The following is a 25,403-nucleotide window of genomic DNA, read 5'->3' on the forward strand; positions in this document are numbered from 1 at the left end:
GAAACCGATGTTCCTGACATTGTATAGAAGAACATTGTGAAACTCCCTGTCTTGTCCTGTTTCACTCTGACCACTGGTGCATGTAGCCCCTGTCACGTACCTGCTGCTTGCTCAAATCAATCATGACCCTTTCATGTGAAATCTTTAGTGTTGTGAGCCCTTAAAAGGGACAGAAATTGTGCACAGATTTTGTGCTCAGGGAGCTCAGATTTTAAGGCAGTAGCTTGATGATGCTCCCAGCTGAATAGAGCCCTTCCTTCTACAACTCAGTGTCTGAGAGGTTTTGTCTGTGGCTCGTCCTGCTACATACTACTTGTCAAAAAGACTAGAAGGACTCAAATACATCCAACCCCACAATTCCAGGTCTATAAGTCATTTCATAAGCATTTGGATCAGTCAGTGCCTGAGCTTCCCCCACCAACCAAAACTTATTTGCTCAACTAGCTGAAAACATAGCAGGCAGCTTAGGAATTTCCTCATGCTATGTATGTGGAGGAACTAATATGGGGAAGCAGTGGCCATGGGAAGCAAAGGAATTAATGCCACAAGATAATTTCACTTTACCTAACCCTGCCAGTGAACCAACAGCCTCAGCCAGTGTTTGGTTGTTAAAAACCTCCAAAATTGGAAAGTACTGTATTGCCCAATGGGGAAAGGCTTTCACAGAGGCAGTAGGAGAAACAACCTGCCTAGGGCAACAGTATTATGATGAGACTAAAAACAAAACTCTATGGAGAAACGCCCAGAACAACTCCTGCTTACCAGATCCAAATCCTTTCTCTCGATTCGCTACCCTAACCAACACTTGGCATCAGCTACAGGCTCCAAACGCTTGGAAAGCACCCTCTGGCCTATATTGGATCTGTGGAGTATGGGCATATTGGCAACTGCCAGCTAAATGGACAGGGGCACGTGTGTAGGAACAATCAAGCCATCCGTCTTTCTAATTCCTCTAAAGCAAGGGGAACTCTTAGGGTATCCAGTCAATGAAGAAAATAAAAGAAGAACTAGAAGAGCATAATCACAAAAATAGACACAAACGTCAAAAAAGATGTGGACATAGGAGACTGGAAAGATAAATCAATGGTCTCCTGAAAGAATCATTAAATATTATAGGCCAGCTATCTGGGTGCAAGATGGGTCATGAGGGTACCACACCCCAATCTATATGCTCAAGTGCATCATAAGGTTGCAGGCAGTCCTTGAAATTATAACCAATGAAACATCAAGGGCACTAGATTTACTGGCAATACAAGCAACACAAATGAGAAATGCTATATATCAAAATAGATTGGCTTTAGATTATTGCTTAGTTTCAGAAGGAGGAGTATGTGGAAAATTTAATTTAACCAACTGTTGCCTAGCAATTGATAATAATGGCCAGGCTGTCATGGAAATCAGAGCTAGAATGAACAAGTTGGCCCATGTTCCAGTTCAGACTTGGTCCAGATGGTCCCTGGATTCTTTGTTTGGAGGATGATTCCCAAACTTTGGCGGATTCAAAACCCTCATTGGTGGGTTTTTGTTTATTCTTGGCATCTGCCTCATCCTCCCTTGTCTTTTACCCCTGTTTATTAGGGGCATTCGGCCAACTATAGAGGCAGTAATAACTCAACACACTACCGCACAGTTCGTGGCATTAACCAAATATCAGCCACTGCCAGTAGAAGCTCAGCTCAGCAAAGAGGTGGCAAATAGTGGTGCTTTCTATTAACACCTTTGTTATAAAAAGCACCAAAGGGTGGAAATGGAACAGGAATTTAAAGAAATTAAAGAATGTGTAAGTAAAAACTCAGTTGTATGTAAGAAAACCCAATTCCCCCTGAGGAAGAGAAAGAGGTGGAGTCCTTTAAAAATTAACTGCCTGTTTGTCTGTCTGTAGCTAGTGAGACTTCTCTGTCCCTTTCCCAGGCATTGTGAAGACCCTCTTTCTCTAGCTGTGCAGCTGTAAGGTCACTAGACAGATAAACTCAAGTTGTAAAACATGTTTTTCCTTGAAAAGTAAGAAATGAGGTAATGCATGTCTCAATTGAATAACTGTCTTTGATTCTTGCTTCTGTAATATGCTTCCCCCTGCACAGATCTCCCCCCCCGACCCCACGAAATGCTTAAAAGGTAACCTGACTCTTCATTCGGGGCTCAGTCCTTTGGATGTTAATCTGACTGGGCCGGTGCACCTAAATGAATATATCCTCCTCAATCCATCAGTCTCTCTGATTCCTAAATTATCCCACAACACCTGTACTCAGAGACCATATTCATCAGACCGGAAACTCACTTAACCAGCGATCGGAAGTCCAGCCACCCTTCACGGCTGTGATCAGATACCAGGAGCTTGGTTTTCAGAGAAGGGCACTCAGAAGCCATGGAGTCCACATCTGAGGCAAGGGTATCTGTGGTCACAATGCCCTTGGCTTTAGACATTTGTAGTCGATAGAGAATGTCTTTGGCCTTCAACATGATGGTCGCAGGCATGAAAATGATCCCTGGGGATGAGAAACGAACTGATAGTTTTGGTTTCTTTTTCACAATCATGGGCTTTAGGCTTGGCTTGTCTGCACTGAAATCCCCTAACCTCTTGTTATGCAAAGTATGGACCACAGAACAACAGCAGCAGCACTATCCAGGTGCAGAATCTCATACCCTGTTTCAAACCTACAGAATCAGAATCTGTATCTTAACAAGTTTTCCAAGTGGTTCTTTTGCACATTAAAATTTGAAAGTCCTGCCCTAATCTTTTCTCCTGTAAATGGATCTAGCCAAAAAATGGGTGGACACTGCTTTACACATGTTTACACAGGATCTGGAAGTATAGATGTAAACAGGACAATGTCTCTGACATTAAGAATAGCTGCATTTCTCCCCAGTCTTTCCCTTCTTATTCCCCTTTCTGTCATTCCTTGGATGTCATCTTGAATGTCCCCTCTTTCCTTCATTCTGCATTTCACCACATTGTCCTTTGAATTTTTTTGTGTTCCCTTCTATCTACATCGCCAACAATGAGCTCAAGTCTTTGTGTTTCCTTCTGGATTCTCATCCCACCAGCAGTTTTGAATCTTTCTGCTACCCATCTTCCATATTATTACTTGCTTAGTTCCATAAACACTGACTTTTTTTCCCCTCTAAATTTTTCTTTCTCTTTCTTTCTCTCTCTCTCTTTCTTTCTTTCTTTCTTTCTTTCTTTCTTTCTTTCTTTCTTTCTTTCTTTCTTTCTTTTTTATCTTTTTCTTTCTTTCTTTCTTTCTTTTTTTTTTTCTGATGGAGTCTCCCTCTGTCATTCAGGCTGGAGTGCAGTGGTGCAATCTCAGCTCACTGCAACCTCAGCCTCCTGGGTTCAAGGAATTCTCCTGTCTCAGCCTCTCCAGTAGCTGGGATTATAGGTGTCCACCACCACACCCAGCTAATTTTTTTAATTTTTATTTTTAGTAGAGATGGGGTTTCACCAGGTTGGCCAGGCTGGTCTCGAACTCCTGACCACAAGTGATCTGTCTGCTTTAGCCTCCCAAAGTGCTGGATTACAGGTGTGAGCCACCATGCCTGGCCTCTCTACATTTCTCCTCTGCACTAACACCTGTGCCCTCTCTCCAGGAAAACACCACACTTCTCATCCTGACTTTGAAGATGCTGCTTTCTTTCCATCTTTGTCTCCCACAACTTATTTTCTATTTCAAAATGGCCACTCCTCACCCCGTGCTTGGAATGCCCTTCTTTTGTTTCTAATCCTCTTTAATTTTTCTTATTCCAGAGGGCTCAGCTCAAGTATTTTATTTTATTTTATTTTTGATGGAGTCTTGCCACCACTCCCGGCTAATTTTTTTTTTTTTTATTTTAGTAGACATGGGGTTTCACAATGTTGGCCAGGATGGTCTTGATCTGCTGACCTCGTGATCCGCCCACCTTGGCCTCCCAAAGTGCTGGGATTATAGGCCTAAGGCACCACCCCTGGCCAAGTCTTAGATTTCCCATGGACCATCTTATAGGTCCACAGATGACATGGCTTTTCATCTCTAGACTCCTTCTACCAGTTTTATTACTTCTTGATTTCACATGATCTGGCTGAATGAATCACCTATTTTATTTGTGAGCGAATATGAGATGGAGAGAGAGAAAATATGATCAACAGTGTGGCAGAGTGCTGTACACATGATAAAATGAGAGAAGTGATTCAAGAAAGAATCTGTGACTTACTGACTAATTTATACAGATAAAAAATAGGTCATTAAAAGGGGAAGGGAAATCGCCACATAAGAATTCTAACGAATAAATGTAGAGAGACTGACAGAAATTGAAAATTTCCAGGTAAAACCAACATGGTAATATTCAATTCAGTAAAGAATCATCACTAGATACCCAAACCATAATGTGGAATACAGTTAGGGAACAGGAATATTCACACAATCGCTTAAGGATCACACCATGAATTATTTATTAATTACAAGGAAAATTTGTGCCTTTGTAAAGGATAAAGGTTTTCTGTGAAAACCACCTTACTCAAGTGATGAAACAGTATAACTGAAGAGGGAACAAACTGACTTCAGAATATACCCCCTGATGTGATGCACGGAGGAAAACACAACTTTGTCCTTGTAATTCTCCTGCCTAACGTGTCTAATCTGAATATAATCACAAAGAAAGAGTCAGAAATACAAATTTGGAGATATATTCTACAATATAACTTGTATTCTTCAAAAATGTCACTGTCATGCAGAAAAGGCTGTGGAATATTCTGGATCTTATCAGATGCCTGCTTTTGTGTTTATGAATGTTTACCTGGTGTTCATAGGTGTCACAATGCCCACAAGTGATTCTTAAATAATTCAGTGAGAAAGGGAGAGAAAGAGAGAGGGAGAGAGTGCTCATATATGGCAAAAATGTTAACAATCAATGAATCTTTAAAAAGGTAAGAGTACCTGAGACTGTGCAAGAGAAAGTGTATGTGTGTTTGTGTGTGTGTGTATGAGAGAAAGTTTGGCACTGCACTTGAGAGTGTATGAATGTTAGACTGTGAGGGAGAGAATAAGAAAGAATAAAAGAATTTGTGAGGGAATATGAGAAAGACAAAGACTGTGAAGAAGAAAGGAGGTACAGAGAAGAGAAACTGTTTTGTCTCCAACTAAACTGTTAATTCCCAGAGGGCAGGAAGCCTTGTTTTGTGGTCCCAGCACAGAAACTGGGGCTAGGGCTTCAAAGCTGTGTCAGTGCCAGGCTGGGTGCACAGCACCTAATATCTCAGGAAACATAGGCTCTTGGACAGCCCTGAGGTCCACCAGGTCCCTCTTGCATCACTGACCTGTTCGCATGCAGCCCACAGCCACCAGCCACCACTCAGGCACTCGAGGCAGAATCAAGGCCAGAAGATCTCCCTGTTGCAGGCCACAGGTCTGTGTGAGGATGTTGGCTGTGCGGCGGGTTAGGTCTGCAATCTCTCTGAAGCTCCACTTTACTTCATCCCCTTGGCCATTCACCCACCAAAAGGCTGGATTTGGACCTCTCTTGCCCTCCTGGTCAAGACCATACATTATGTGTTACTTTCTGCTTCAAAGAAAAAGAGCACTTATTAAACTAATCCACAGCCATAGTCACGTTCCGATGTGAACACAACGTAAGGACTGAGATCCCATTTTAAAACATTTAAAGTGCTTAAAGAAAAAAAAAAGCCAACCAAGAATTTTACATCCAGAAAGACTGTTCTTCAAAAGTGAGGGGGAAAGTTGGGTATTCCCAGATAAACAAAAGTCAAAGTTAACTATCACTAGACTTGCCCTACAAGAAATGCTAAAGGATGTCCTCAAGGTGAAATAAAAGGATGTTGGAGAGGAACTCAAATATGAAAATATAAAGTTCTCTTGTAAATATAAATTCATGAACAAATGTAAAAATCAACATTATTGTAAGTTTGGTTTGTAACTCCACTTGTTATTTGTTATAGTATTTAAAAAATAAATCATAAAATAATTATAAATATGTTAATTTATTAACATATATTTGTAATATATATTAAATAAATGTTACTTAAGCAATATACAAAAATGTTATTGATGACATCAATAACATAAAGTGTGTGTGGGGGCTGGCTGGGATAGAACTGTAAAGGAGAAGGATTTTTACATTTAATTTTCATTATTGGCCTTATAATGTCACAGGAGTAGGGTGTTTGTATGTGATTAAAGTTAAGTTGTTATCAGTATTAAATAGATTGCTAGAACTACAAGATATCATATTTAATTCCCGTGGTAACCACAAGGCAAATATTTATTGAATATATACAAAAGAAAATGAGAAGAAAATCAAAGTGTATCACTACAAAAACTCAACTAAACACAAAGGAGTAAGAGAGGAAATGAGAGACAAAAAAGCTATGAGACATCAAGAAAACAATTAACAAAATGGCAATAGTAAATCCTTGTCTATCCGCAATTACTTTAAATGTAAGTGGACTAAACTCCCCAACCAGAAGACATAGATTGGCAGAATGGATAAAAAAATAAAATCCAACTACCTGCTGTCTGCAAAAATTAAGCTACTTCTACGTGATTGAATATGATAAAATCAATGAAAAACTTTTAGAATTGTTTCTACAATAAAATGCTTATAGTATAATATTAATTTTGAAAAGCAAAATTGTGTTTATATTATTCAAGTTTATATAGTCATGTTCACCCATTCACCTCCTCCTTTTACTTCCTTCCTCTCCAACCCATGTCATGTTTCAAAAATTCTCAACCAGATTTCCAGTCTGGGCAATGAAAAAAATCAATTTATACTCTTAAGGCGGAGATATTTTGGCATCATTAGACTGTGAGACTAGGTGAAATAATGGATTGTGAAATCAGACGGCCTGGACCCGAACCCTGTTGTCCCACTTATTAGACATGTGATTTCAGCATGTTAGTTATATCCTTGGATCTTCAGTTTCTTCATCAAGGAAATAGAGACAATAACAGTATCCATCGAATCAGATTATTAAATGCAAGGTGATTGTCAAGGCACATAAAAATGCTCTCTGTAACTGACGGTTTTATTTTTCTTGAGGTTACTATGCAAATTCAGAGAAAGAAAAAGAAGGGAGTGGGGAGGAAGATGTCATAAAGACATATAGGCTTTGGAGAGTAATCCATGAATACATGTTCATGGAACACTTAAAAATTTCATAAACTCTCCAATTCCATTTCAGGGCGATTCTCTCTTTGGTTCAAAGACAGTGCTGGGTGACTTTTTACACTACCATATTGGCAGCTGGGAGTTAGTAGCTGGAAACACCATCCATTGTCTACCCTGACTCCTCATGTCACTACGGCTTCTCTCTTGGTCTGTGTCCTGTGAGAAGACAAACCAAGCACTTGGGGTTTTCTGGAAGACACAGAGCTTGGTTTTTCTTGACATACCTTAAAGCCACAGTCAAGTAGGTAGTTGACAAAGAGGAATCTAATTAGACTTGCCATCCTCATGGAAAGATGGATGGCGTAATATAGGTAAATGTGTCAGACACTCATGTGCACATTCAGGTGGTCTATCCCCTCCTCTGGGTGCAGTCTCAAGTCAAGCCCAAGTTTGATGACATGAACACCAGTTAAGACACACTGTCCCATTCGCTGAAGATGAGAACTCAGACTAATATGAATTTGCTGACCTTGTGATCAGAACTTTGCACTTGGTCACTATAGGGAGACCCCTTGAAACTATTGCTACGGAATAAAAGATGAAATGCTCCTGATTATTTTAAATACAAAATTGCATGCAGGATTGTGTAAAGACAATGCCAGGTTGGACTGCCAGAATGAGCCAACAGCGCGTGATGTGCTTCCCCCTGCAGAGAGCCTATGAATGGACATGCAGTCAGGGAGGTTTCACATCACCAAGATTCCTATCCCAGAAAAGCAGATGTTTATAGCTCTGGGAATGGAACGTGACCCTCGTGGAGAGCCCATAAATGGATGCATGGGGGGCGCCTGTCCATATAGAAGATAGGGCTATAAATGCCCTCATCTTGCCACGGCTCTTCTAGGCCTCTTTAGGGTTAAGGCATACTCCCTTCTGAGAATTTCTGGTCTAACTTCACGTCCTGTTCCTATGATTTGTTTGTAACCAGCTTTGGCTGTAACTGTTACTGCTGTTCCTGTTTTAAGGCTATGTTAGAAATTACTGATGCACACACTATATTGTAAATTCTTATCTCTGTACACTGTAATTCTGCATACAGATGTTATGTTAAAGAATTACTTCATCCTCATGTGACCATGTCACCTCATAATCAAATGACCCTAAATCCCTCACTAACCTACCCCTGACCTCACTAAACTTAATAATAAATGCTGGCATATCTAGTGCATTGTTGGCATTGTGGGACCAGAAGGTGGTGACCCCCCTGGACCCAGCTTTCACTATCTTGTGTGTGTCTATTATTTCTCGACCTGCCGATTCACCTGGGAACAAAGAGAGAGCCCCGTTGCATTGTGGGCTGCTGGCTGGATCCCACAATAGGTCACAATTTTAATACCCTGATTGAACAAAAGATACATTTACCTATTTTTTTGTTTTTAAAGGAGTTAATTCCCCTTTTCATAGATGAAACCACTGAGGCTCAGTGAAGTAAGGAAATGGCCATGCTGGGAATAGAAACTTGAAATATAAGCTTCTTCCACAACATTGATAAGTTGAGGCAGAAGCAATTTTGCTTCTGTACCTTTCAACCTAGCAGGAGCAAGATAAGGAAAGTGAGGCCACCCTTGTTCTTATATCATCATCACGGCGGTCCTCTTACCTTCTCCATTTGAGCCCAGTAGTCCAGAACACAGCTTGCAAAATTAAATTCCTCCGGGACTTCATAGTCATTCCATCTTGGGGCTCCAATTTCTGATAAAGACCAGCAGCGCAGCTGTGAAGGGGCAGGGTGGATGTTGTGGAAGGATTTGTGGATGCCCCAGAGGATCCGGAACCTCATCAGCCACTGCATGGTGAAACAGTCCTCAGAAACCGGGCACAGAGTTCTCAAGTCACCACCTGCCTTGGGAAGAGATAGCTAATAGATTGGTTGTGTATCCAAAACTTTCTCCCTGAAACGGATGCATGTTTTTGGTTAATTGCTAGAATTATAGCTTTGTTTCAGGTCACCAGAATTTGGAAGGCAACTGATTGGTTCTGGTGGGGATTTATCTTCCCAGCTGAGGAACCACACGGCAGAAAGAGAGAGAGAAGCGGTCCTTCACCTCTGTCTTACCTGGTACTGTTTAGGACACAGCTGAGCTAGGTCCCGGGTAGGTATGGAAAAGGAGGTTGAGCTCTCTTTTGTAGGTTCAGTTCTCTCTGATCAGGTGATCCACAGGAATGTGCACCCAGCAGAACTTGGCTTCTGGCCACAGCAGAGGGGGACCTTGAACAGAGAACTTGTCAGGAATTGGGTAATTCAGTAGGGGGAGGAGATGCTCAGTAAAATATGACAGAAACAATTACAGGCCTCCATGGAGAGATAATCAGTTAGAAAAACAAACCATGTTGGCCAGGAGCGGTGGCTCATGCCTGTAATCCCAGCACTTTGTGAGGCCGAGGCGGGCAGATCATGAGGTCAGGAGATCGAGACCATCCTGGCTAACATGGTGAAACCCCGCCTCTACTAAAAATACAAAAAATTAACCAGGCATGGTGGCGGGCACCTGTAGTCCCAGCTACTCTGGAGGCTGAGGCGGGAGAATGGCGTGAACTCGGGAGGTGGAGCTTGCAGTGAGCCAAGATCATGCCACGGTACTCCAGCCTGAGTGACAGAATGAGACTCCACCTCAAAAAAAAAAAAAAAAAAAGAAAAAGAAAAAAAAAGAAAAACAAACCATGTATACGAAGTCACCTCCAATTCCTGTGGCATGGCTAGGGGTGTGAATGAACCAGGTCCTATGGTGCATTTTCACCAGTTCTCTATGGCTAACCTGCTCCCCCTTCCCAGCCCTACATCCCCATAGTCTCCCTTAAACGACAGCTGAGAGGCAGCGTAGCCTAATAGATAAGAGCCTGGGCTTTGGAGGTCTGGAGACAGAAAGGTCTGAGTTTGAGCTTAGGTCTGCCACTTAACCTCCGTGTGATCTTTGTGGACCTCCTTGCTCTTGGCCTTACCTTCCTTAATTGGTTTTTGGTTGCTTTTGAGACAGAATCTATTGTTGTCACCCAGGCTGGAGTGCAATGGCATGGTCTTGGGTCACTGCAACCTCCGCCTCCTGGTTTTAAGTGATTCTGTTGCCTCAGCCTCCCAGGTAGCTGGGATTATAGGTGCCTGCCACCACACCCAGTGAATTTTTGTATTTTTAGTAGAGACTGGGTTTCTAATTAAAACTAGAAACCTAGCTCAGCTGTGTCCTAAACAGTACCAGGTAAGACAGAGGTGAAGGACAGTTGGTCTCTCTCTTTCTGCCCTGTGGTTCCTCAGCGGGGAAGATAAATCCCCACCAAAATCAATCAGTTGTGCCTTCCAAATCGTGTTGGCCAGGGTGGTCTCAAACTCTTGACCTCAGGTGATCCGCCCCCCTCAGCCTCCCAAAGTGCTGGGATTACAGGCATGAGCCACAGCGCCCAGCACCTACCTTATTTGTAAAATAGGAACGGTAACAACAATGCCTACCTCCAGGCTGTTTTCTTTACTTCTTCATTTGTTTGAACTACATGAAAGAACTAGATGAAATAGTTTCTAAAAAGCACGTAGCACACGGTGCTGGGCATAATCGATGTTGGCTCTTTTTGTTCACTTGGGATTCTCAGAGGAACAATTTGGTATCCTGGTAAAATGCAGGGTCTTTGGAATCCCAAAGTCTTGAGCTGAAGTCCAACCTCAGGCACTAACAAGAAAGCTCTTGGGTGAACCATTTTCCTTTCAAAGTTTGGTCTTGCCATTTGTAACATGAAGCGGGATTTGTCAATAAGATCTGTCGCATAGGATCATTGAAAGGACTATGTGACACCAAGCCAGTAAAGCACCTGGAGCAGGCATTTAGATGGAGGGTTGATAGTGATATTGCACTGGATAAACCGAGGTAGTAATAGGTAGCGGCTTGTGCTATGACTTTTCTACTGGAGCCATTTTTGGGGTATTGTTGGAGAATGAGGGATCTCCGGTGTTTTCATTGAATCTGGGAAGAAATTATTTCTGATCAAAGTCATGGCTAAAGATTTCTGGAGACACCCAGGACATCCCTGACAGGACCGTGTGGCAAGCTATGATACTTCAGGTGTTTAATGTTTAGCTTTCTGTGGCCAGTCACTGGAGAGTTGAGAAGGCAGGGCTAGTTGACTGTCTGTGGTAAGCTAAACTTTAAACACCCAAAGCATCAAAGTACCAAAACAAAAACAAAAACAAAAAACAAACAAACAAAAAACCTCTGTTACTGAAGCAAAAGGAGCAGTCACTTTTCAGAAAAGAATGGAGACAGGAGGAAAAGCCCTTGACACACTGTCTGCATCTCAGTAGGTCTCCCCTGTGGAACTGCAACATGAGGATATGGACAAGAAGACAGGCTCTGGCACCAGGCAGCCTGGGCTTGAGTCCAGCTTTTACCAGTTACCAGTTCTGTGGCATTGAGCAGATTTCTTATCCCTCTTTTCCTCAATTTTCTCATCTTTAGCAAGGGGTATACAGCAGACAAAGGAGAACTCTCCAAACATTCTATGCGTGCTCCTCCTTCATTTCCCAACCTCTCTTAAAGCTAGAGTGAGGCCATTAAACTCTAGTTCTAAACAATAAACTCCATGTGGAGGTGATACAAGTCACTTCTGGTCTAGGGCATTTATTTAAGAGCAAGTATGAGTTTTCTGTACTCTCTTCCCCTATTCAATGCTCCTGGAAACCATATATGGAGATAGTGACATCATAAAATGGCAAAGTCTCTATCAGCCTTGTTCTCTGAGTGACTTCATGTAGCTAAATATCCTACCAACTTCAGCTTTTTGCACTTGCTATCCTCTGGTTATTATAGAAAACCTATGATATATTCATTCATTCAGCGGATATTTAAGGAACATCTTCTAGGTGTGCTTTGAACATATAAGACAAGGTTGGGGCTCTCAAGACATTTACATGCCTATGATAGAAAGACAAAAACCAATAAGCAAAAAGTCAATTAATTAAGCAAGAGGATTTCAAATGGTGATACTGCCAAAAAGAAAACAGAACAGGGCAATATGATGGTGCAAGTGTGGGGAGGTGGCTAAGGATGTTCTCCCTTAAGAGGTGACATTTTGAGACCTGAAGGAGGAGAAGCAGCCAGCTAGGGAAAAAGAACTCCAGGTAAAAGGCACAGGAAGTGCAAAGCCTGAGGCTGACATTTTCAAGGCATAGGTGGGGGGCTGGAATGGCAGATTACTGAGTGAGGAGAAGTGTGATAAAGTGTGAGGTCAGAGACACAAACAGGACACATGCCAGTAAGAATCTTTATGGGCATAATAAGGAGTTTGGATTCTATTCTAAGTGCAATCGGTGGGTGCATGGGAGTCTTGTGAAGACATAAGAGGAAAGAAACATGATCCTATTAAGTAACTCATTTTCTTGGTGACTTGATTTTGAAATAAAGTAATACAGGAAAGTAAAACATTCAGAAAAAGAGGTCAGATTTGCATTTAGAAAGCCCACTCTGGCAATTCTGTGGAGAAGATATTTTAAGGAGGCAAGAATGGATGTGGGGATGCCAGTTGGGAGGCACTGCAATAGACTAAACAAGTAATGATGGTGGCTCAGACAAAAGTTATGGCACTGGAGAAGGAAGTAAGCAGATGGATGTGGGATAGATCTTTAAGGTAACCTTAGGAGGACTTGTTGATGGTTTTGACAGGGAATGAATGAAAAGAATCAAGGATGAATCTCAGCCTTTGACTTCTTCAATAATATAAATGGTAGGTCCTAATTTATATATGAAAAAAACGAAAGCTGAAAAGATTATATAGCATGTACAAAGTCACAGACGCTGTAGAAGGCAGGAATAGGACTTGAATCCTGATTTTATTTAAGCTAGTTTTTCCTGCTTATAGGCTGTCTCTATCCTTCTGCCATGCTTCTCCACACTCTGGAATTGATGACAATAGAAAATTCCAGTGTGGTTTTATTTTCATTCAACCATGCCATATAAATTGACCGATGACTTCCCCACTCATCTCAGATTGAGTTTTGCATGGACTTATATACTGTGGAAGGAGTGATTTGAAATAATGTTCGGAAGACACTTGACAATGTCTACCATACAGCAAGTGCTTTTCAAAGGGTGGCTGTTATAATTTTTTAAAAAGAAACTTCAGAGCCAGATAGACCCAACTAGAATCTTTTTTTAAAAAATTTTACTTTAAGTCTGGGATACAGGTGCAGAATGTGCAGGCTTGTTACATAGGTATACATGTGCCATGGTGGCTTGCTGCACCTATCAACCCATCATCTAGGTTTTAAGCCACACATGCATTAAGTATTTGTCCTAATGCTCTCCCTACCCTTTCCCCCAACCCCTTGACAGGCACTGGTGTATGATGTTCCCTTTCCTGTGTCCATGCGTTCTCATCGTTTAACTCCCACTTATCAGTGAGAACATGCAGTGTTTGGTTTTCTGTTCTTGTGTTAGTTTGTTGACAATGATGGCTTCCAACTTCATCCATGTTCCTGCAAAGGACATGAACTCATTCTTTTTTATGGCTGCATTGTATTGCATGGTGTATATGTGCCACATTTTCTTCATCCAGTCTATCATGGATGGGCATTTGGGTTGGTTCCAAGTCTTTGCTGTTGTAAATAGTGCTGCAATAAACATACATGTGCATGTATCTTTATAGTAGAAAGATTTATAATTCTTTAGGTATATACCCAGTAATGGGATCGCTGGGTCAAATAGTATTTCTGGTTCTAGGTCCTTGAGGAATCCCCACACCGTCTTTCACAAAAATGAACTAATTTACACTCCCACCAACATTGTAAAAGTGTTCCCATTTCTCCACAGCTTTGCCAGCATCTATTGTTTCCTGAGTTTTCTTTTTTTATAAGTCAGAGTCTTGCCCTGTTGCCCAGGCTGGAGTGCAATGGTGCAATCTCGACTCACTGCAACCTCCACCTCCCAGGTTCAAACAATTCTCCTGCCTCAGCTTCCCAAGTAGCTGGGATTACAGGCATGCGCCACCCTGCCCAGCTAATTTTTTGTATCTTTAGTAGAGATGGGGTTTCACCATGTTAGCCAGGCTGGTCTCAAACTCCTGACCTTGTGATGTGCCCACCTTGGCCTCCCAAATGTTTCCTGACTTTCTTATAATCACCATTCTGACTGACGTGAGATGGTATCTCAGTGTGATTTTGATTTGCATTTCTCTAATGACCAGTGATGATAAGCTTTTTTCTTCATATGTTTGTTGGCTGAATAAATGTCTCCTTTTGAGAACTGTTTGTTCATATCCATTGTCTACTTTATGATGGGGTTGTTTTTATTCTTATAAATCTGTTTCAAAAGAACACACAGGCCATTATAAATCATATTTTGTTTTGATTTCTAGAGTCAACCTGTCAGAACTCCAGGAAGTGAAAATGCTCTGAGGCAGAATAAAGCTTAGCTTGAATCTTGAGCACTGATTCCAATCAAAAATGCTCTCCTATATTGTCCTGAGAACTCTTAAAATGTCTTATTAAAGACAAAAAGAGAAGAGACATATAAAAGACATATTAGGAGTTCCTAAGACAATGTAGGAGAGTATAAAAGTATAGCCAAGTTATAAAACAGGATGTCTTCATAAAAGAGGATGATTTTGGAGTATAAAAGTATAGAGTATGAAAGTATAGCCAACTAAAGCCAAGTTACCATAAAAGTATAGATGAGTTATCATAAAAGAGGATGATTTTGAAGTTGATTTTTCTAGGTAAGCTAAAATTCACATGCTCACAATGAGTATTGGTGGCACAGATAAATCAAATAATTCACAACTGGAATTATAATTGTAGGGCTTTCGCTTCAGGTATCATGATCTTCAAGTATCTCGAAGTGAGATGTACTATGTGGTATTTTACATAGGATCAACTTTTTAACAGGTACCAACTATAAGCCCTGGACAAAATATAAATAGCAACTTCAGAGTGCATTAGAGATCAGGTAACACAAAAATAAATTAGGAAAAGTCTACCTTTGAATAAATAAATGGCATTGAATGAGTTTTCAATTTTTATGGAAAAATTTCAAGAGAGAGAGTCAGAGAAGAGGAGCTTCAAATTTTGTGTATGAATTCTGCCCAAATCCATGGTTGATCCCTGAAATACACAGAATCCATGCAGCCTCAGGCTAACAGAAATGAATGGAATTTTCAGATGCTGGGCACTACAGAGGGAAAAGAGTTTGGAGTTTGAGTATAGTCAAGTTAACCACCTGCCAAAAGAAATGAATAAACAAAACAAAATCCAGAATCTCTACAGTATATTAATGACAATGTTCATTATAAAATCTAAAATTACTAGATACACAAAGACACAGGAACACATGACTCATTTGCAAGAGAAAAAGAACATCAATGGAGAAAACTAAAGACTCAGATGTTGGAATTAGTAGAGAAGGATTTCAATAACAGTGCTATAGCTGTAATGATTATGCTCAAGGACTAAAAAAAATACGTTCAGTATGAACAATAAAAAAGTTAGTGGACAAATAGAAATGATTTTAAAATTGAGACTGTTTAAGAATGTACTATTCTAAATTAAAAATGAACTTACTGGACCTTATAGCATATTGGAGATCTAAGAAATTTAGCATACTTGAAATTAGTTCAAAAGAAATTAACAGTCTGAAGAACAGAGAGAAAAATATTTTTATAAAAAGTGGAGCCTCAGTGAATCGTGGAACAACGTGTGTGTGTGTGTGTGTGTGTGTGTGTATATATATGGAGTTCCAGAAAAAGACAGAAAAAATATTTTAAAAAATAATGACCAAAAGTTTTCCAGATTTTGGTGAAAGATATAAATTTACAGATCCAAGAATATTAGAAAAATCTAAAATGGGAGAAATACAAAAAAGAACAATACTTAGGCATGTCATAATCAAATTTCTTAAAATCAAAAAGAAGATAACATTTTGAAAGAAGACAGAAGAAAATCATACATTACACATGTGGGACAATTGTTCAAATTACCACTGACTTCTCCACAGAAACAAAGGAAGCTAGGAAGTGATGTCAGCAAGATGGCAGAGTAGTTAGTTCCCCACTCACATTCCCCAATAGCAACAGTAATTGCTCATCCATTCACAGGCAAAAGTGCCTTTGTGAGAACCTGAGGATTTAGGCAGGAGCTGTAAAACCCCAGTGGAGCCCAAGACCTAGGAGAGTTGTTTTGAGAGGGTAGACCCACACATGGGTGACAAACTCATTGACTGTGGTCCTAACTCTGGATTTGGAAATGGCCCCATCTGCCTCATGTTTGGTGAAAGCCCTATTTGGACTTGATCCTGCTACCAAAACCATCTGCCTAGGGGTCTGACAGGAGGGAGTCATGCACAGTAGTACATCAGAAAACAGGCCCACTGAACTTGGCCTCAACTGAGGCCTTGAAACAACCCTCTAACTCAACTCCAGCCTATCTCAGCTGCAGTATGCAATCAGTCCTGCTTGCATAAAGACCCAGAGAAAGACATGTCCATATGAGTCCCTAGGGCAGGATTTTGGATTTTAGTCCCCAAGCAGACCAGAAAGGGCCCTCAATTTTGCCTCCAAACCCTCTCAGCAGCAGCCCAAGAGCAATTTTGCCTGCACATGGAGCTGCTGAGAGACTTGCCCATCTGTGCCACTGGGACAGCCTTGCCAACTTCAGTCACATCGCAAATCCTGAAATGACCCTGAATTTCAGCCCAAGGCTCCCTCAGCTGAGATCTAAGAGCAGTTCTGCCCAATCAGGGAATAGCTGGGAGACAAACCCATGTGAGTCCCCTGGGTCATACTTGCCAACCTCAGTCCCCATAGCAGATCTTGAAAGGCCCTGAATCTCAGCTCCAACTTCACTTAGCTACAGATCGAGAGCATGGCTGCCTGCCCAGGGACCCACTGTGAGACATGCCCATCAGTGACACCAGAGACAGGCCTGAAGATTTCAGTCTCAGTTGTAGACCTTGAAGCAGCCCTGAAACTTGGTTTCTGCCCCTCTCAGCTGCAGACTGGAGCAGTACTGCCTGTCCAAGTTCTCACCCAGTGGTTCAGCAAAAGCCCCCCTGGGGACCTGGAGGAGTCATAGCCATTCACAAACCAGGTAACAGGCCTGTTCCTGTGCATTTGAAGTAGACCATCAGCCCAGTACCAGCCCTTTGGACCGAGGTCCTGGAGACACTAGAGACCACCCTGGGCCCAGACAGGATCCACGCCTGCTAGAGTAGGCTCACCAACTGTGAACTCCATGTGGACCCAGCAGCAGTCATGTTACCTGGCTCCAAAAGCATTTGGCTACAATCCCATAGGCAAACTCATCCACCTGGGAATCTAACAGAACACAAACCGGCCAAAACCAGTTTCTAAGGCCTGGAAGAAACATTTGCTCTTTCAAATGCACAGATGGAAAGGTTACATGAATAATAAGAAATCAGACAAACATGAAACCACCAAAAAAATTAACAAAGCCCTAGCAACCTACCACAAAAAATTGGATATCTATGAATTGTCTGAAAAAAATTCAAAATAATTATTTTAAAGAAGGTCAATGAGATGCAAGAAAACACACCTAAACAACTAAATGAAATTTAAAAAAACAACAACACATAAAAGTTTTTCTTGCAGGGCATGGTGGCTCATGCCTGTAATTCCAGCACTTTGGGAGGCCAAGGCGGGTAGATCACTACCTATTCCAGCACTTTGGGAGGCCAAGGTGGGTAGATCACTACCTATTCCAGCACTTTGGGAGGCCAAGGCGGAATCGAAAAACTACCTATCAGGTACTATGCTTATTACCTGGGTGATAAAACAGTCAGTACACCAAACCCCCACAACATCCAATTTACTTATGTAACGAACCCACACCTGTATTCCCCAAGCTAAAATAAAAAACAAAACAAAACCCTACAGTGCTTCCAAATGCCCTTGGAGCAAATTTTGAACTCTGTAATGCAGTCTACTCTGCCCTCTGACTAACTGTCCTGCCATTATCTCCTGGGGAGAAAGCCTTCATGTCCTGCTTTAAGGCTGCCCTAACAAAATAACACAGGATAGGTGGCTTAAACAACATGATTGATTGTCTCACAGTGCTGGGGGCTGGAAGTCCACAATCAAGATACTGGTAGGGTTTGTTCCTTCTGAGGGCTGCAGAGAAAGAAAGGATTTGTTCCAGGCCTCTCTCCTTGGTTTGTGGATGCCTATCTTCATGTTCACATAATGTCAGCCTTGTTAATGTGCATCTCTGTGTCCAGATTTCTTCTTTTTGTAAGTGCACCAGTCATACTGAGTTAGGGCCCATCCCAATGACCTCATGTTAACATAATTATCCTTGTAAAGACCCTATTTCCAAATAAGGTCACATTCTAAGGTATTGGAGATTGGGACCTCAAAATATGAATTTGGGGAGGGGGGCATACAATTCAACCCATAAAAAGTACAGCATGTTCTTTCTTTCTCTCTCACTCCCTGTCTCCATCTTTTCTTACTCTCTCTCCTCCAGTCTTTTGACATTTTTTTCAGGCGTTACTATTCACCACCGTCTATTTTCCTGGGGCTCACTCTAACCTGTTCTCTCTGCCTAGAGCATTCCCCAGATCTTCATAGGAAGATTCCTTCTCTTCACCTCTCAGAGAGGTCTTCTCTGGCCAACCTACCCAAGACCAGTCCCTCCTTTTGCTCCATCAAGCTATCCATTTTTCCTGTTTGATTTTCTTTGTCACATTGTCCATCATCTGAAACGTCTTTTAAAATTTGCCTACTTGATGTTGCACGTGTTCCTGTATAGAATGTAAGTTTCATGAAGACAGGGACTTGGACTCTTTTCATTACAGCTGTGCCCCACCTCCTACCACAGAGCTTCATGCTTAGTAAGTCCTTGTGGTGGGTTTAAGGATGGTTGCAAATTCTTTGGCAACCTTCCAATTGAAAGATGGGGCTATTTCTGGCTGACTACTCACCCTTGAATCTTGGCTGGCTTGTGATTTCTTTTCTCCAAGAGAATGTCGTAGACATAGCTATACTGGTTTAGGCCTAACATTGAACAAGACTGGCAATCTATGCCATGGTCTCAGGGAATCTGGGCAACCATAAAAGAAGCCAGACTACCCATGAAAGGCCCTGATATGGTTTGGCTCTGTGTCCCCACTCAAATCTCATGTTGAATTATAATTCCCAATGTTGGGGAAGGGATCTGCTGGGAGGTGATTTGATCATGGAGGCGGATTTTCCCCTTGCTGTTCTCTTAACAGTGAGTAAGTTCTCATGAGATCTGATGGGTTAAAAGTGTGTAGCTAATTTAAAAATTATTTGGGAGTGATGATGTGTTTCTGTAGTCCCAGCTACTTGGGAGGTTGAGGCAAGAGGATTGTTTGAGGCTAGGAGTCACACATTAAGTTGTGATTGCCCTGCTGCACTCCAGCCCAGGTGACAAAGTAAGATCCTGTTTAAAACAAACAAACACAAAAAAAGCTGTTAAAAGTACATGAATCCAGTTTCTCAATTGAAAAATAAAAGACAGTACTCTATTTTATTATATCCCAGAAATATTCTATCCCTCAAAATAGAAAAGAATAGCAATTACTGATTCTTACTTGCTTAATTTTCTCCATGCTACTTATCACAGCCTATTCTATTTTATATTTTGCTTATAAATCTTAATTATTGTGTGCCTCTGCCTCTGCCTCCCACATTCCCTACAAGTAGACTGAGTTCTGTGAGGTAGAAAACTTTTTTTTAAAAATGGAGATACAGGTCTTGCTTGAGTTCAGTGGCACTGTGGCCTATACCTCCTGGGCTCAAATGTACACCACCATGCAAGGCTAATTTCATTTATTTTTTATTTTTCATAGAGATGGAGCCCCCTGTGTTGCCTAAGCTTGTCTCCAACTCCTAAACTCAAGTGATCCTCCTGCCTCTACCTCCCAAACTGCTGGGATTAGAGGTGAGCCACTATGCTTGGCCGGAAACTGTTGTTGTTTGTTGTTGTTGTTGTTGTTTAAAAAACTGTGTCCCAGGGCATAGGGTAATATCAGGCACTAGCAGTTGCTTGTCAGATAAATGAAAGCAAGACTTTGGGTGCCACCTGGTGGAAAAAGCAGCTATTAGTAATTGGGTTTTGCCTGTTTTTCTTTTGTAGCTATATTGGTTGGGTGTGTCTGGGAATCTTGGAGGAGTGGTGGGGGTAGTGACCAGGACACCTTCGGCCAGGTGTGTCCTTGTCGCCACCTTTGGCTAGTTGAGCTATATTTATCAGGTCTGGCTCTGCCAAAGAAGCTCAATCTTTGGCTAGTACTATCCTTAGAAGGAAACAGTTAACTTGGAAATCAGCTGGACCGCTGCAAACGAGAAACTCTACAGTGTTAAGGCACTATGTACTAAGGTAGCTAAGGGCATTGAGATGAAGATTTCATTTTCAGAAAATAATAAAGTTGCTAAAGCTGAGATCTGTCCTCATGCCATTTAATCACATTATTACTACATTGGCCCTGGAGTCGCCAAGAACCAGCTCACTGTCTGGGCTGTTCTGTACCCCATACTGTGATTCAGGAAACCCAAGTCTGTTACAACAGCTAATTATTGAGAGGTGAGAGTCCCTGGGCCTATCTCCTTCCAAGGTGACCATGCCCTGGCAGAGAGCCCCTGAACACCAAGACAGCATCTGGCTTCTAGGGTAATACGAGCTGAAATGCTGATCTATGTGCCCAGGTCAGAATCACAGTGGCAGACATTTCTGAGGCTTTTCCTGTTCTGCTCAGACTGCTGGAGAGATGAAGAAAGGACCTGACAGCTAGCGAGTTCTCTCTTGCAGCAGAGGCCAGAGGGAGCTCCAACAGAGTGTTAACCATAGTACACGTAAGTAAGAAGAGAGACGATAACTAAGCTCTCCACCGTCTGGCTCCCTCCATATTCTCCCTCAGATATCACTGGAAAGATTCACAAATAGCCAGCATTATTTACGGCTGGGGAGGAGAACTGTGATAGTGGTGGGTGAGTGTTTTTACTAAAATTCTTTAACAGCTTCTGAGCATCCTTTGGTATTGGGTATATGAAAGGTAAACAAAATGACAAGAGAAGACAATGATGGTTCTTTGAGGATGGTGCTATCACTTAGTAGGCCTCTTTCTGAATTACAAGTTTCAGATATCACGTTCTCTCATAAATTCTTCTGCTTAGCTTGCTGGTGTGTCTAATCCTCCCTCTGACCCAAATAAATTGTGGGTCATTTGATTGGATGGGCTCTTCATCCAGCTCACAGTCCCATAATCTCTGTTTCTCTTATTCCAAGACCCTCTTCTTTTTAGAGTATCCAGCTCCTGTACGGACATAGGAGATGGGAGGTCACCCAAGACTGGATTAAAAAAAATGACCAAAACAAAATCTTGACTCCATCAAAAAGCTGGATCTTCATATCTGTGCATACCCTCCTCTCCCTGCCCAACCTCCAATGTCTGCTAATTTCTCCCCTTCACATCCTCTTCTCTGGGCAGTTAACCTCTCTTGATTGACTGATCAAAGGTATATAAAATGAAGCAAGGGGTTATTTCTGTTCACGGCCCCCAGATTGCAGAGGCAGCTTCATTCACTTGCCCCAACCCATCCTTCACACTAGCACCTCTTAAACATTCATTTCTTCCTAGTTGTTTACCTGAACCCTGATAGGTGCTTTCACAGACACGGTCTGCTGCAATCTCTACTGCATCTTGGTGGTGATGCCGGATCATTCTTATTGACTGGATGAGGTAACTGAAGTTCAGTATGGGCAGGCACTTCCCATTAGTAACAGAACTAGAACTCAGACTCGTAGCCTTCAATTCTAAAATTAGCTACTTTTCCCATGGATCCTTGACTACTTCCTTTTAGGTAAAATGACACTACTTGCCCTGCCCTTTGGGTTTTCCTCATGGTTCCATCCTTCGCTTCTCCTCCTATTCAAATGTTTATCAAACTTCAGCCATCGATTCCTCACCTGCGCTGACTTTTTTTTTTTTTTTTGCTACAATCATACACTGTTACCTCTCTTTTTATTTACTCAATGTTTTTTACATTGCTTCTCTTAAAAATATTTTCAAAGAAAAAATACATTAATGAAAATGCTCTGAATTCCTACTATAGTTAAAACATAAGTTTTACATGCCACAAACAAATAACATGAAAAGTGAATACAATAAAATCACAAATGCTAATGTTATTATGTCTCATTTGGGTATAGTTGCCTGCCAATTATTTGAGATTAGTCTTGTTCTCTTTTTGTTAAAGAAAAAACTAAGGTTTTATCAGTTACTTATCACTATCATATTGTTGGATAACAAACAACTCTCAAATCTCAGTGGCTTACACCAACTCATTTTTTCTCTCACGGATCTGCAGGTTGTCTGGGGAGGCTCTGCTTTAGGCTAAGGGTCAGGTTTAAGTCTTTTCTAGAAGGCTTTCTTTGGGAGACTTCTGACTCTCCAAGGCATGCTCCTCTCATGAAGATGGCAGATGCCTCACAAATAAATACAAACCATGTACACATGTTTAAAAAGCCCCCTTGTGTTATGCTCACAAACATTCCAGTAGCCAAAAAGCTGTCAAACCAGCTCAACCTCAGTGGAACAGAGAACGATTTTCTTCCCATGGGGTGGGGTGTGCAGTAAATAGAGATTCAATATTTGCTGAATAACAAATATACTCTACCACAAAGGATGAAAAGGTGTAGAAATAGCAAAACAAACTTTCTGGTATAATTGAAAAGAACTGGAAAAGGACTGCCTTAGACCAATCATAATTTATGTCCTAGTGGTGAGCTCCCTGCTATTCTGACCAAAATTAGAGTCCTTTTAGCAAGAAACAAGGTGTAGTACAGGTAGGTGGTTGTGGGGAGTGGCTGTTGGGTAGGAGAAAAATGAGTTTGCAGCAGTTTTTCAATTTCCTCCCTCTTTTGCAAGTTGCTTCTCTAATTCTGTATCTTTTCTTTTGTTCCTTCCCCTTCATGTTTATTAAAAGAGTGAACTACATTAGTGATTTCTATTTCTTTTCACTTCTCACTGATAAGCTCACAACTATCAGTCTCCTACCCATAATTACTCCATTGAACTATTTTTTGTTTGGGTTTTGGTAATAACTTATCTAATATTCTTGCTGCCAAGTGCAATAGATCCCTTTTGACTCTTCCTTGTGGCTGTTCTTGGCAGTTGATATGGTTTGGCTGTGTCCCCACCCAAATCTCATCTTGAATTGTAGCTTGCATAATCCCCGTGTGTCATGAGAGGGACCCAGTTGGAGGTAATTGAATCATGGAGGTGGATTTTTCCTATGATGTTCTCATGATAGTAAATAAATCTCATGAGATCTTACGGTTTTATAAAGGGCAGATCCCCTGCACACACTCTCTTGCCTGCCACCATGTAAGATGTACCTTTGCTCTTCCTTTACCTTCTGCCATGATTGTGAGGCCTCCCCAGCCATGTGGAACTATGAGTCTATTAAATCTCTTTTTCTTTATAAATTACCAAGTCTTGGGCATTTCTTTATAGAAGTATAAAACTGGACTAATACAGCAGTGCTAATCAACTCTTCTTGAATTGCTGTCTTTCATCCTTTTGTCATTGTGCCTGCCTCTTCTGATTCTTTGCTCTCAATAGTGTCCATGAGATCCCATACTATTTTAGAATACATATTAACGTTTTTCACTAAAATATAACCTGAAAATTAAACACCACCTTATTTCGACAATCCTACGTAACTAAACATGTCAAATAATCCTGTTTACTTCTCTTTTGGATGCTCCAGGGGCCCTCTGTAGCATCCAAAAGTTAAGGGTTAAAAAAGACAATTTTGAAGCTGAAATTTGATATTGGGAAACCTACCAAATACATTGAAAGCTTAAAACACTTAACAGAATTTCAGGTTACCGTAAGTCATCCATTTAGCTAAAATAGATAATTTAAATTTTGAAAAACAAAAATCTTTACTCATTAAGAGAGAAGACCAAGTTTTCAAAGCCATCTAACTCTTGTCCTTCCCTTCTTTTTTTGGAAGTTTATTCACAAGGCAAATAAAAATCTTTCATTACACTAAAATCTTGTTCAAGTGAGAGAAAGCCAAATTTCACCCTTGCATTAGTCAACTATTAATGTCAACCTCAATTTTTTGTAATGAAACCTTACAGACAAATCCATCCAATCTGAGTTTGACCATGAAGCGAGATTCTTATAAACCTTTTATAACCCTTTACACCTTCCACAATTTGTTCAAACCTTTAACTTTTAAGGAATTCTTTAACCCTCTAAACTTAGGCAGAAATTTACATTACCATGCCTTCTTATAATCTTTTACCAAAACCACATTTTACTCTCCTTACACACTTTGCATGTAAATCTATCCTCAGTAGTCTCAATTACATATTACAAAGTTAACTCTCAGCCATTTTAATTTTGGTTTAAAACCTGGTAAGTTATTTTAATTATGTATTAGGTGTGGATAAGATCTGACTCTCTCCAGCATAGTTGGGGGCGTGGCTAACTCCATATGTCCCCAGGCCTTACCAAACTGTAAAGCAGGCAAGTTGAACAGTTTTCAAAAGCCAAAGAAGTAGTTTATGACCTTAAACCATTTAGCAGGCCTAATATCTGAATTATTTCAGGTATAAACTGTATGTCTACATAAACTGCATGTCTACCCTAACAAGTACAGATTAAGAGAGTGGCTTTGCCAAGGTCCAGAAGCCAAAACAAGCACATTGATGGAGTGAGTATAGAAATTGAAAGCACAGGTATTGTATGCAGCTTGGCCTGTATTAGAATCTGGCTCTGTCATTTAATCTCTCTAAGTCTTAATTTCCTCCTTTGTAAAATGGAAAAAATAATAGTGCCTGAACCAAAGGGTAATTGTGAACCTTAAGTAGGATTAATATGTGCATTTACTTGGGATAGTGCCTAACTCTTGGCAAGTGCTTGATGAACGATCAATATTATTATTACTATTGTTGTTATTATTACAAAGTCTTCTTAAGAAGAGTCATGGGCTCTCAGATAACCTTTGCTTTCTTCTCCTACTTACTTGAACTTGCTAGGAGCATTCATCCTCCATCTCTGGGTTGTAGGTGAAGTCCTCATAGTGCTCACTTCTCTCGATCTCCTGGACCATAGATCTGGTGTCCCAGAAGCCCCAGGAATTGAGGTGCTTGTTGTTCCTTCAATAAAACCACCTCCCCATTCTCTCTCCATGGATTCCCCAACTCACAAGCTGTTGGAAGCATACACGTACCTCATCCCTGCCTTTCTTTGTTTTTCCCAAAGACTGTCAGGATC

The 25,403-nt window shown here is 41.1% G+C and overlaps 1 protein-coding gene across 3 annotated transcripts in view; it reads right to left on the bottom strand.

Annotated features, from left to right (window-relative positions):
* The window catches only part of ACSM1 (acyl-CoA synthetase medium chain family member 1), a 59,121-nt gene extending 48,483 nt beyond the window's left edge, over window positions 1-10,638 (bottom strand). Inside the window, exons 1-5 of one of the 3 annotated variants that reach the window (XM_025371504.1) lie at window positions 10,604-10,638; window positions 9,218-9,370; window positions 8,762-9,000; window positions 5,291-5,501; window positions 2,279-2,486 (exon numbers count right to left, since the gene is read on the bottom strand). In XM_025371504.1, the coding sequence (XP_025227289.1) occupies window positions 2,279-2,486; window positions 5,291-5,501; window positions 8,762-8,953 (611 nt within the window). In that variant the 5' untranslated portion in view covers window positions 8,954-9,000; window positions 9,218-9,370; window positions 10,604-10,638. Of the gene's footprint in view, window positions 1-2,278; window positions 2,487-5,290; window positions 5,502-8,761; window positions 9,016-9,217; window positions 9,371-10,603 lie in introns of those variants that run through there. The other 2 variants (XM_025371503.1, XM_025371502.1) reach the window with 2 other exon arrangements.
* Between the last annotated feature and the right edge of the window lie 14,765 nt (window positions 10,639-25,403).

Source organism: Theropithecus gelada, chromosome 20, assembly GCF_003255815.1.
Source record: "Theropithecus gelada isolate Dixy chromosome 20, Tgel_1.0, whole genome shotgun sequence".
Lineage (NCBI taxonomy): Eukaryota > Metazoa > Chordata > Mammalia > Primates > Cercopithecidae > Theropithecus > Theropithecus gelada.